This window comes from Lagopus leucura, unplaced genomic scaffold (assembly GCF_019238085.1).
Source record: "Lagopus leucura isolate 7727_CA_CO unplaced genomic scaffold, USGS_WTPT01 Super-Scaffold_73, whole genome shotgun sequence".
Lineage (NCBI taxonomy): Eukaryota > Metazoa > Chordata > Aves > Galliformes > Phasianidae > Lagopus > Lagopus leucura.
In genome coordinates, this window is record NW_024962252.1 from 48176533 (window position 1) to 48190524 (window position 13992).

At 37.0% G+C, this 13992-nt stretch overlaps 1 protein-coding gene across 3 annotated transcripts in view; it reads right to left on the bottom strand.

Moving 5' to 3' along the window:
• The window catches only part of HBS1L (HBS1 like translational GTPase), a 64451-nt gene that overhangs the window by 19126 nt on the left and 31333 nt on the right, over nt 1-13992 (bottom strand). For 2 of the 3 annotated variants that reach the window (XM_042888826.1, XM_042888809.1), the window contains one exon: nt 8776-8884. In XM_042888826.1, the coding sequence (XP_042744760.1) occupies nt 8776-8884 (109 nt within the window). Of the gene's footprint in view, nt 1-8775; nt 8885-12922; nt 12953-13992 lie in introns of those variants that run through there. The other variant, XM_042888816.1, reaches the window with a different exon arrangement.

The window sequence follows — 13992 nt, forward strand, 5'->3', positions numbered from 1 at the left end:
AGGTAAGTCAGCATCTTTTTTTTAATACCCTTATCACTGACCTGATGAAGGGTAGAGTCCACCCTCAGCAAGTTTGCTGATGATACAAAGCTGAGAGGAATGACTGACACACCAGAAGGCTGTACAACCATTCAACAAGACCTGGACAGACTGGAGTGTTGGGCAGGAAAGAACCTGATGAGGTTTAACAAGTGCAAGTATGGAGTCTTGCATTTGGCAAAGAATAACCGCATGCATCAGCCTGGGTTAGGAGATAACGTGCCAGAGAGGAGCTCTGCAGAGAAGGATGTGGGTGTTCTGGTGAACAACAGGTTGCCAATGAGCCAGTAGTGTTCTCTTGTTGCCAAGAAGGCCAATGGTATCACAGGGTGCATTAAAGAGCACACAGTAGCTTGAGGGAGGTTATCGTCCCTTCTACTCTGCCCTGGTGAGGCCACATTTAGAATACTGTGCCCAGATCTGGGCTCCCCAGTTCAAAAAAGACAGCTATCTTCTAGAAGGAATCCAGCAGAGGACCACAAATGTAATAAAGGGCCTGGAACACCTCCTGTATGAGGAAAGGCTGAGTAACCTGGGTATGTTCAGCCTGGGGAAAAGATGACTGAGGGGGTATCCGATTAACGTTGATTAAGTATCTAAAGGGAGGTGGGAGGCAAATGGACGAGGCCAGGCTCTTCTCGGTGGTGTACACTGATAGGACAAGGAGCAATGGCTTAAAACTTGAACACAGAAAATTCCACACAAAAATGCAGAAGAACTTCACAGTAAGGGTGATGGAGCACTGGGACACATTGTCCAGAGTGCTTGCGGAGACTCCTTTTATGGAGATATTCATCCTGGATGCCCACTTGCATGACCTACTGTACAGAACCTGTTTTAGAGGGGTGTTGGACTTGATCTTTTGAGGTCTTTTCCAACTCCTGAAATTCTGTGAAGTCACATTGATCAATATTGAAAAAGTTTGGTTTTTGTTTGTTCCTACAAGGAAAAAGGGCTTCTTCACCTGGAAAACTGGAAATCAGTGCAGTTCTACTGTGGTGCAGGCTACTTTCTGTAGAACCGATTCTAGCAGGTTTTCAGAAGCACTACCAAAAGCTAATACAACTATCATCATTTCCAGAGTGAATATTTCCAGAGTCTCCATATCTCATTTATATACCAGCAAGAAGGAAACTTCAGTTTTCCTCTTTTCAATGTTTATAATTCAAATTATTTTGGTATCGTACTTCAGAATCCCATGTCACAGTACCTCTTTTTTTTTTTTTTTTTTTTTTTTTTATAATTCAGAGCAACGTTACTTCTCATTTTCTGTCTGTATCAGCACTCACAGGAGTATTTGCATTGTATTAGTTCCTTTCCATTTCCTCTCAGGAAACAACATAGTCCAACCAAGCTAGTCTACTTGACAAAGCAATTCAAGCATTACAGTCTAAACTGTTAAGCCTAGTAAACGTTCACAATGAATGGAAATTTAGCCTCTAATTATAGCCATAGCTACGACGGCCATTTTATACCCCTCCCTTTTTTAAGTCAGAGTCTAGCTACAAGGACTATATCAGAATGATTTATTTTGACACCTTTTTTTATAACGGCCAAAGCCAAGTTCTTGCTCTTTATTGTGAGGATCCCAAAGCAGAAATATGCATACTTGTTTCTTGGCTACTAATCCAAAACTTAAAGCTGGGATGGTGCATCAAGACTTGATACACAGTTATCATTTTCTCCAACAAGCTAAGTACCACACGTGGTTTATGTCATGGAGGTAGCAGGAGTTGGACAGTATCTATGCTGCTGCAAAATAGATACACAACTCTCTGGAAAGTCTATTTACATGAAGTTATCCTATTAAAATTTTGTGAACTATTTAAAGGAAAACAATATCAGTTTACTGCCCTTGGTCACACATTCATGACATTTTTTATTTTGATTTGTTATCAAGGATTGGTGTTACTTAAAATCTTTATAGGGGACATGCACAGTGGGGTCGAGGGCATCGTCTGCATGCTTGCTGAGAACACCAAGCTCAGTGATGCAGCTGACACACTGAAGGGAAGGCATGCCATGCAGAAGGACCTGGACAGGCTTGAGAGGTGTGCCCAGGCCAACCTCATGAAGTTAAACAAGGCCAAGTACAAGGTTCTGCTACTGGGCCAGGGCAATCCCAAGCACAAATATGGGTGGGTGGAGAATGGAGAACGGCTTGAGAGCAGCCCTAAAGAGAAGAATTTAAGGGTGTCAGCTGACAGAAGACTCAGCATGAGCTGGCAATGTGTGTTTGCAAACCAGGCAGCTAATAGTATCCTGGGTAGCATCAAGAGAAGCATGACCAGCAAGTTGAGGGAGGTGATTTTGTCCTCTGTTCTTGTGAGACCCCACCGGGAGTACTACATACAGTTCTGGAGCCCCCAACAGAAGAAGGACATGCAGCAGTTGGAGCAAGTCCAGAGGAAGACCAGAAAGATGATCAGAGGGGTGGAGCATCTTCCCTAAAGGGACAGGCTGGGAGGGCTAGGGCTCTTCAGCCAGGAGAAGAGAAGGCACCAGGGGGACCTTATAGCTGTTTTCCAGTACCCGAAGGGGCCCTACAGGAAAGCTGGGGAGAGACTTTTTATAAGAGCATGAAGCAACAGGATGAGGGGAAGCGGCTTTAAACTGGAAGAGGGTAGATTTAGACTAGATATCAGGAAGAAATTTTTTTTAATGTGAGGGTGATGAGACACTGGAACAGGTTGATCAAAGAGGTCCCTGTAAGTATTCAAGGCCAGGCTGGATGGGACTCTGAGCAACCTGGTCTAGAGGGAGGTGTCACTGCCTATAGCAGGAGGGTTGGAACTAGATAATCTTAAAGATCTCTTCCAACCCAAACAATTCTATGATCCTTTGATCTTATGATATCTGGAAACTAGCCATAATATGTCATCAACTATGGGCTTAGATGAGCTCCAATATGTAACACCGTATAGTGATAAGCCAAATATTCTTTATAAAAAGAAGCATTTAATTTCCTAAACTCTAAAAACTAATGTCTCATCAGTTATAGAAAAGGGAGTGAGCTATTGCGTAAAAAAAAGAAGGCACTAGAGTTATTTGTGCTTTGTTTTGCTGGTAAAAGAAAAATGCATTTCTATCAGTCTGAACAAAATGCTTGTTTATTTGTTTTTGCTTTTTTTTTTTTTTTTTTTTTTTTTTAATTCCTTAATAGGACATTAAGTTTGAACTGAAAAATCTACTTCGGAATGGCACAATTATTTTCTCTAATTTCTCTTCAGAGATAATTTCTTAAAACTGACTGAAAAACAATCATGTTGATAGAAAGAAAAAATTCATAGGACTGCAGAATTGCAAGACAAAGTTTTCTACACATTCTAACAACGTATTTAAAAACACCTTAATTATACGAAGCACACCAGACCAGTTTGGCCTGAATCATATATTAACCTATTTAAAACTTATTTGTGTTAGGTGCCTTCCAGCAAGATTACCATTCTTATCTTTTTTCCCCCCCCATGATGAAGTTCAATTCAGTGTGAGCTCAACATCTATCACTTTCACACGAAGCATTATGATGGTTGCTAATACGATGTTATAGTACAACACAAATACGGTATTTCACATTGGTGTCATTATTTTTTCTTAGCATCCTAACACTTGAATTTCTAGAAAGAAGCAGCAGACAAACACAGCCTTTGCATTCAGCAATCCAGTATTCTTTGCAGTCTGCATTACTTCCAAAACCAATTTTTCAAAAATGAAAAACATTGAAAAGAAAACATTTAGATGAAACTTGAAGTAACGTGATCAAAAAACATGCTATCCTATAGCTTTCAAAAGCTTTTTAAAAAACAAAAACATATTTTGAAAGACAATTTATTAGTACATTTCTAAATTCTACTTACTTAATTAAGTAATAATTTTATTTTCTAGTCTCAGAAGCTCAGATTTTCCCTTAAGCCAAAGACAATGTCAGTACGAGTTCCAAAAATATGATGAATGTGGAATGGCAGAATTCAAACCACTTACAGCTCCTCAAAGAATCAAGACAAGATTAAACAATTATTCTCTCATGATTAAGTACATTCTGGTGTGACTACCACTACTCTTGGATGCCAAAACGAGTATGTATTTGGGTGGTTCAAGAAAAGGCACTAGATAATATACTAGTGAAATAATGAGTAAAACATGACTCTAGCCACTAGCCTTGCTATTATTTCAGGGGTAAAGTATTTGAAAATTTGAAACTGTTAGTAGACTACTCCAGTTAGATTTCTAAAGGTTTCAGATACTACCACATTCTGGAAATCTGAAAACATCTATGATAACAGAAGATCTGCCATTTCTATTTGGAGGAAGAGCAATTCCTAACCATTTGCTTGCACTATGCATAAGAATTTGTTAAATACAGGCTTGATCTCCATCAGTTCAGCCACAGGTGTCCAAAGCTCTCACCACAGCTTTTTCTTAGCAATCAGAAGACAAATGCCTGGCAAAGTTCAACATTTAGTAGAAACCAGAGGCGAGACACTTCCTATGTTATCTTTGCCAACACAGACCATAAGATTAAATTGAGTAAAATGTTATGGTTACATCACTGTTTTCTGGGAACAAGAAATTCTGAAATACAACATATGCTGTTATAAAACATGCTAAAAGACACTCATCTTCACACAACTGTGTTTATTGAGGTTCACACTACCGACATTCAGAGAAGAACCTGAAAGTTTACCTGCTGAAGATTTAGCTTTTAAGTATTATTTTCTTCAAGTCTGGATGCTTCATGAACTATTTTTATACAACCGACTCTTTCGGAGTACACAGAGTCATTACAGGAATGTCTACATTTATTTCCCCTTTCAAAATTATTAATTACAAAATATTGGTCAGGCTGGTTAAAATAATCACCCTTTTTTGCTCACAATTTTTTCTGCTTTCCTTCACAATTTGACAAGAGAAAGCCCAGTAATTAATCTCGCTAAAGCACCAGAAAAACAGCTTGTCAGAAGTGAGCAAACTCCATTTTCCAGAGACAGTTTCTAAAGCAATCAATGCTCAGAGTAATTCATGCCTTCTAAGACTCCATTCACACTTTAATGGTTTATTATTCATTCATTTATTATTACGAGGTCATGCATCATAACAAAATTGGTATCATAAAGACTGAGTAGCTATTCAAATAGTCAGTTTTGTTAATGCTAGACCACTGTTTTTAAAAACGTGGCCCATGAATTATCTTTAAAATTCCATAAAAGTTGACAACAAAAACTAACATACCGTAGAATCACCTTGGAATGATGCCTGCACCAACAGCATACAAACATTTAGCAATGAGAGCATGAAGTGCAAATTCCAAAGGCTAACATCACACGTGGTTTAGAATTCAAGTTTATCAAAACTCCCATGAACAATTTCTAATAGAGTGCTTTCAGTCAGAGATACAAACTACGCACTTAGAAAAACGCATTATTATAAGCCCTCTGCAGTACATTTATTAGTGCATAAGTAACAAAGAGAATCTGAAAAATAATTTTAAAATCCTTCTTAAGCATTAATAAGCATAAATCTATTGCTTTCCCCAAGAATTTATCTTTAAATAAATTATCAAAAAACCAGGAGATAAATGTGTAAGAAAAAAAAACTCTCATACTTAAGGAGTTGAGACAGGGAAAAGGGTTTGCTTTTCAAGTTTAGAAGTGGACACATAAAAGCTACAAAGTCGTTACAAGCTTGCAAGGCAACACTAGTGCTTCAGGTAACTTCAATATATTTAGCATAGACCTTACACAGAAACTATAGGAAAATGGAAATGAGGCTCCATATGTTAGGAATCAGGCAGAATAAGCTACACTGTCCTAAGTAGAGAAGAAAGCATATGGTCAAGGCCACCTCCCTCAGTTCTGCATGTCTCTCTGCTCCAGTGGTCCATAGACAACAAAGAAGGTCATCACAGGTTCCTACAAGCGTGATTCCTAAAACATGCAGACAACATTGCAATTTCTGTCAGACTTTATGCCATATTTGTTGATTGGTTCTTCTCAAAATCTCTTTCTATTCTTCAATAAACCACTCCATTCCTATTTATACTAGCATAAAGGTAAATGTCTAACATCCATATGATTTCTATAGGAATGGTTAGAATGGCTACAGAATGGTTAGAGTTGAAAGAGACCTTAAAGCCCACCCAGTTCCAACCCTTCTGCCACAGGCAGGGCTGCCAACCATCAGATTAGACTTTCCGGGGCCCCATCCAACCTGTCTTTGAATCTCTGCAGAGAAGGGGTACCCACAGCTCCTCCAAGCAGCCTGTACCTACCACCCTCTGAAAAGGGTGGGGAAAAAGACGCTTGTTCTTATTTAGCAGCATTGCTGAAATGCTGATCAAGTGAAGTGAAGTAAATAAACATCTTCACAGTACCAAAGATTTAAACCTGAAGATATCAGTAGTAGATTAGGTTTTATTTTCTGTCACAAAAAAAGTATATCACCATAATGGAAGGAAGCATAATACAAACTGTCAGAGTCCCTAAAGAGAAGCAGAGCAGCTGAGAACCACGCAGAGACAACTATTTTTCCTCTGAGACTGAGTCACCCCATTAGCCTATCCAAGAATTTCTCCAGGGGGGTTGGAACTACATGATCCTTGGGGTCCCTTCCAACCCGGGTGATTCTGTGCTTCAGCCTACACATGAGCCTACACGTTCCTACTTCATCCTTCCCTACAAAGCAGACACATGCAGAAGGTGGGGCAGTCATTAAATAAGAGACACTAAATTCTGTATTTATTCTTATTAATAAACACTTCATATAGCCATTATCTTATGACAGCTAAAAATGCAATCACTACTATCCCCATCGAGCCACTGAAAGATTAAGTGGCAGATCTTTTTCACTCCTTTATGATTACTATTCATTAAGTTATTTTACTATTATGAAGAACTATTTAAGCAGTGAAATAGGAACACCAAAGATGAAGATTCCATTAAGTTAATACAAATCAGTCATTACTGTCATGGTTTCATGATTTTTGGTTTTCAGTATTCCACATCATAACATCATGTAGTGCACTGGGAGTTTAACTGTTAACGTTCAAGTTCTGGGTACCTGTCCAGAAGAGAACTACATTCCCCAGAGGACTCTGTGGTCACAGTGAGTAGATAGAACTCCTGGCAAGGTCACCTGATGGGTTTTTTTTTCATCCACTTTTCTTCGTTGGCTCTCCTCCCATCTCCCTGCTGCTCAACTGGACTGCACATCTCACCTCTGTGTTGCAGTGAGGCCTATCCACCTTTCGGACATTCTCTCTCTCATTATATTTGATTTATTAGCTTCAATTCTAATTACATTGTATTATAGTGTGTTATCTTGCATTCCGATACTGTATTTACTGTATTTACTGTATTTAGTAAATTAGTTTGTTTCTCCTCAGATCGTTGCCACTGTTTTTAATTACTCTAGGGTCCCCTGTTCCCTTTTCCGGAGGCACAGATTTTGCAAAATCCCTCCTCCCTGCTAGTCACAGAAAGGTGCTGAACCAGCCCGTAAACCGTTGACAATTACAGTCACTAATCAGCAAAGGTGAGAGGAAGAAAAATGTTTCCTCTGATGTATTGCAAATCTCAAACAACACAGAAAGAGGATTTTGAAATCCCAGAAATTTTTAATTTACATTTTATTGTATCTAAGTAGCTGAAATACATCAACTTCATTCAGCAAAGGCAATTAACAGTTTTAAGAATATAGTGATATCAGCCTTACACCCGTGTATTAAATGCACTTAGGAAACTAGGTAAAACCATTACTTTCTACACAGTTACACCAAACATGCTCAAGGTACTATAAAATAAATACCACGTTATCTTCTTGCTCCTCAAAATGCTTTCCAGATCAGAACTGCAAATACTGCAGCTGAGGTGGGGATGTTGGCATTGTTTATGCTTGTGAACTATTTTCCTGAGGATAACCATGCTATTCCTTGGCACAAAATATGTGACTATAATAAGATTGAATTCAAAATCACAATAAGCATATCCAAACACAAAAACTGCATTAAATATTGTTACTAGAAACCAGGCCAATCCAAAAGGAAAAATCAGGTGATGGAGGAGCCACAGAATGCTACATGGAGTGACATTTCATAGAACATATTCGTAACATGCTTGACCTGTCCTGGCTACTGTTGTAGGGAGGTGGACTCTGATTCAGCATGTTTTTGCACTCTTAACGAGACATCTCCCCAGCAGTTCCAAGTTAAGGTAAAATTAGAATTACTACTCAAAATTATTTCAGCATAAGGAGGACTGACTTCTCTACAACAGTTATACCCTGAACACCTGTTAAAGTTAATAAAAGCTGCAGAGGAAGACAATTTAGTCTTAAGTGATTATTTTCCCCATAAATTATTCTTAAATGTATTACTTCCTTTGAAGAACAAGCAATTACAGTTAAGATTTATCGATTTCATAATTCCACTTAGCAAACTAAATTTAAAATAAACGAACCCTAAGAATGTTCAGTATTCTATGAAGCGGATGTTTAAATAATCCGAATAGCTGATATCTCTCTACACTATTCATAGTGAAAGGATTTGTTGAACTCAAAACGTGAGGTACCATCTTCTGAAAGTAATTGTGAGTCAAACAAGAAGCTGAAATGGTTTGTTCTGGAGAGTGACACTAAAACTGCTGTAAAAATAGAAATAAAAGAAGAAGAAAGCTTGCTACAGGTGCATCAGTCTGAAAGAAGAGCTACTGATGCACCTTGATATAAGTGGGCTCAGCTTACCATGGAACTTCAAATCCCATCGACTGTTTCTTTCCAGACACTGTCATTTTGGTAATTTTTGGTACAATTTCAGATTCCATTCTGGCTGATCGGGAATCCCTTGATTTTCCTAGTAATAGACAAAAAGTATGTTTGAACTTCAAGCCATAACTAACAAGTGTTACATACAAAGTTTAACAGGTTACATTCCTTCTCTCTCACCCAAAATTACCAGTCCATGATAATTATGGCATTTCACATTTCAATTTGAATAGATATGTCATATATATAAGTAAGAAACTGATCTACAAACATTTCTATTTTGAATATCTAATCTGCATCTCCAAACACTGACATGACAGCCACACTGTTCAAGAGCATTGCTATTTTGGCAGTAGTTCTGCAGAATGACAGAGGTATATCAGAAAACATGAGGATGAAGAAAATACTTTATAACTGCTCATTAATCGATCAGGTTAATACTTTCTTGCAATTTCCCTTTCGTCTCAATACTGCTGAACCTTTACGTACAAGGTGGGGAAAAAAAAGTAGTCAGATACTGCTAACAGCAGCAGAAAATACAGATGGGTTACTTGGCCTTCCCACAAACCTGTAAAGATTGCAGACTCAAACTAAGCTACATCAAAGAAGCCAAGCAACACTTAAGCTAGCTAACTTAAAAGTAATTATGGAATGAAAACCAGAACTGAACAACCTACTCCCTTTTAAAGGTATTAATTTTTTTACCATAATTTACATGAAAACACAGATACAGTAAGATTGATTTTGAACTTTGTGAAACTATATTCAACAGACCTAAAAGCACAGTTCCTTGGAATCTGTTGAAGAAGTTATTTACCTGATGAGCAGCATAAATAAAAATAGTAAACTAGTTCTTTTCTTTCCACAACTCTGTTTAACTTGCTAAGTAACTCCTTCCTCCCTCTTTTAAGAGAAAAGACTTCCAGCTTTACAATATGAGTGACTATGACTACATCTCTTCAAAGATGTTATACACACAAGACAGAAAAACAATAACCTGAATTCAGAATTAAACTGAACATTTTATACGATCTTTACCTACAGAAGCATTTGAACACTGGAAAAATGCTATTAGTCTTCAAATAATACTCAACATCTGACAGTCACAATCAAGTGAACACTCTGAATAAGAAGTTAATTTTTAAGTATTTTAGGTTACTATTGTAAGATGAACTACTGGAGCCACTTGGTCCTGTTCATTCAGATTAATTCTTTACTGCATCCTAAAGTACGACAGCTACACATCTAAAACCACACGATCATAGCTCTGTACAAGTTGTATGTAAAGTTGTGGTCAAGCCTGTTGAAGGTTTGTTTCAGGTACGGAAAAGGAATACCACAGACACGTCTGTAATAGCACACCATAAAAGCTGTTGTGCAACTTTTCAGAATTTTTTTTTTTAAAGCAAAAAAACAACTGTTGATTGAGGAATTCTTATGTAACTTCATCTTCCTCATTTACCTTATCTGTTGATACTTATTTTTGTTATATGTAGCCTGGAGATCTCTGGAAGAATTAGCCTGCATGCGTATCACTACTAATTGCAAACCAATTGCACCAAATAAGGAAAAACGGTATCAAGAGAAATAAAGGCAACAGCACAGTTCACAAAAAGTTTAAATTTTAAAACGGACAAATAGTAAAGAGCCAGGGAAAAGGTTCTCATAAATAATTGGCAAGGACTAATAGATAAACGCGAAGATTTTCTTTCATGTTCAAGTACCTACCTAAACAGGTCCCTTACACCATTTTATTTTTAATGAGAACTTAATTATTTGAGTAAAAATTTTTCAGAGAAGTTATGTTTTTTTTTTTTTCTCATTTCAACTGAAACTATTTTCAGTCAGACATCGCCTTCAACTTCTGGTTAGACATGAATGTTTTACAGGTCACTTGAAAGATGAATTACAGTTAATTCTCAGGAAACATCATGTTTGAAATCAGGCTGCTAGGAACTAAGAATTACTATAACAACAATGAAAAAGTTGAAAGAAATCAATGAAAGAAAATATTTGTTACTGTGTACCTTGCATCTCACTTACAATCCATTAGCAATAGTTGTTAAATTTGATCCAATATCAAAAGTCACCAGATTTTTAAAAAAGTTATGTTCTCTAACCAATTTATCAGTTAAACTTCAATCTGTACAGCTGTTGGAGTGTTTTAGATTGATCCAAAGTTAATGGTACCAGGAGATGAAATATATTCCACGAATCTAGAATTTAACATTAATTTCAAGAAAGTTAAATAATTACCTTCAAAAGTACTATGCTACTCACTCTCTAGACAAAGTTTAAAAGGCGAAAAAAATTCACTAGAACTACCTTACACACACAACTTAAAATATTTACTGCAAACTGAAGCATTAAATTATGCACCTAGAAGAAACATGTCACACCAAGTAAGTGATTGTGTTAGGAGAAAAGGTTCCATATGCAGAACACTTAGCGTTGAAAACAGGGCTGAACAAAAAGAATTAAAGCCTGAAGCATTCACACAATGCAACAAACAAACACTGAAACCTAAAGCCAGAAATTAAAAACATTAAAAGGTGAATAAAGATTAAAAAAGTAAAATTACAAAGAGCAAGAGAAAGTAAAATAATTGTTCACTGGTAGCAGACAGGTTCTGTTGTCACTAACAAAAAAAAAAAAAAAAAAAAAAAAAAAAGCACTCATTTCCACATGGCTGGAGTAAGGAAGGAGACCAGGATCACATACAAAGCCAAACCAAACCATAGAGGACTACCCTGTAAAGGCAGCATTCAAACAGATGTAATAATCACACAGTAATTATTAGTAATACCACTGGTAGAAATGTCAAACACAATTTTTTCACTCCACTGTTTTCACAACTAAGTACAATAAAATCAAATAGCTCATTTAAGATAAGGATCAAGCCTGATTTTGTGCATTGCAGGTGCCATTACAGATTAATAGATACAGACTTCAGTACGAAGGACAGAAGCCTAGGAACAGAGCATATACTTTACTATCTAATCTATGGAGTATTACAGAGAACTGCACCATAAACCCTTATCCACTTCAGCAGACAAAGCAAAAGCTATTCAGCACTTAACAGATAAATACAAATCCTTAAATTGAACCTTGGAACTAAAAGGAAGTCAGTGCGCAATGCTGATATAATTCCCAAAAGAAACAGTTCTGAATCAACAAGCTAAGTATCCTAAGGCAAGTGAATGTGCTACAACCCTGGAAAAAGTGTAGGTGCAGTAATCCCAATCTGATTAGGATAAAAGCAGATGCAAGAAAATTGACCTCCAAAGGAAAAAGAGATAAACTTCTTGCCAAGAAAAGCTTGATAAACATTCTTCTAACCATATGCCATTTAGACATTCTTAAATGCAAACCCAGGCAACTCAGTGACAATGTTTCTCCTAACACCAAGAGTGTATATGAAATAGAGATTAATAATGACTCTTAATTGAAGTCCTAAAGTAGCTCCAATATTTCACTTACTCTAGCTATACAAAAAGCAAAAATGAGAGGGTCGTTCATGAATTAGAAAAATATAAAGGCTTGCCAATATGATAGTCATCACAAGAATGTTTTAAAATATTAAAATAGTTTCATTTTTTTTAAGTAAAGTAGTTTTCAGATACTAACTACGCTGATGTCACTGAACCTGTATTACAAGTAAACTGTAACTATGGGTCAAACAGTATTACATGCTAAAACAGGCACTGATGCACCTTGCTTCAGTTTTACATTAGGACGAGCCCAATACCAAAGGGAACAGAGAGACCTGCACTGACATTACTCAAGTACAACTGTGATAGCGTTTGATGAAACTAACAAACATTTATGCTCCTCTCTGCTTTTCCATATCCTGTGACTGCCCTATAGTCTTCCAGCTGAAGAGCCTTTTGATTTGGTCAAGAAGTCTTACCAGAGACACCTGCTGCAACTTGAAAATTATTAGTAGTACAACCCCTGAAATCTGATGGCATAGTGGAGTACTCGCAGACTAAAAAACAGGAGACAGATATACACATACAGCAACCAATTAAAACATCAGAGCAGTTTTTAAAACTGAAAACAGCCTCTCAGGGTGTTCATGGTGGAACAGCAGAAGTGCACAGACAAGTCAACCATCTTCCTTTACCATAATCAACTTCACAGATTTGGGTTTCCACTGTAAAAATGGCTCAAAGGATTACCTGCAAAAGATTTAAACAAAGAAAGCAAAAAGATTATTTTACCTTCTTTACCAAATAAAAAAGATTTGAGAATTTATTTTTTTAGTGTATTTACCATTCTGTTAGTTTCAATGAAAGTAAAAATTGATCTTCAATTCTGTTGGAGGCATGGAAGAGTTATTTTTTTAGCACTTGGAACAGTCAAATGTCAGTCTGCTCTGTTCCCAGGTAGATTAGAGGCACATATAAACAACATAAGTCTGCTAAACATATGCTATCTCAAGAAACATAAGTAAGAAGTGAAATAGGGAGGAAAAAGTGTTCACATTGATACTGTAGAAATGAGCACTAGCACTAGTAGTGCTCCTATGATCCAGATGTCTGGATCTTTTTAACAGTAGAAACAAAATGTCACCTTTTTCAAATCCTATGCACACAGATTGCTCCTCCCAATTTGCTTCCCTTCATTAAATTGGGTAACTGCCCAGAAACTTTACACTAAACTGTATCACTACACTGTGAATCCTGCTTCTGAGAAAGATGAACTTCAATCTTTACGACGCCTGAACTAAAATAAAAAAAGAAAAATAAGAAGATAGGAAATATATCAAGGTGTCAAGCATGTCTTGCATCCATGCCTCTCAGATGGTAACTTTATTTAAATAAATCCAGGCTTACTCAACCACCTGCAGATTAAAAAAAACATATTTTGTGCCTTTTGTTTATTTTGCTTTGGGGCTTATTTTTGTTTTTATAGCTCCAAGAGACAGGAACCTTTGAACTTTACTTTGCCAGGAAAAACAAAATTAATTTATTTAAGAACGTCCTCCCTTAGTCATCCAACTTTATGAGCATAAGTGGTACACATTTATATGAAGGTCATTCTAAAAGTGCAGATCTAGCTTATTCACATAATAAATGCAGCATCCACGCAATCCTCTTCACAGAATCACAGAATTGTAGGGGTTGGAAGGGACCTCCAGAGATCATCGAGTCCAACCCCCCTGCCAAAGCAGGTTCCCTACAGCAGGTCGCA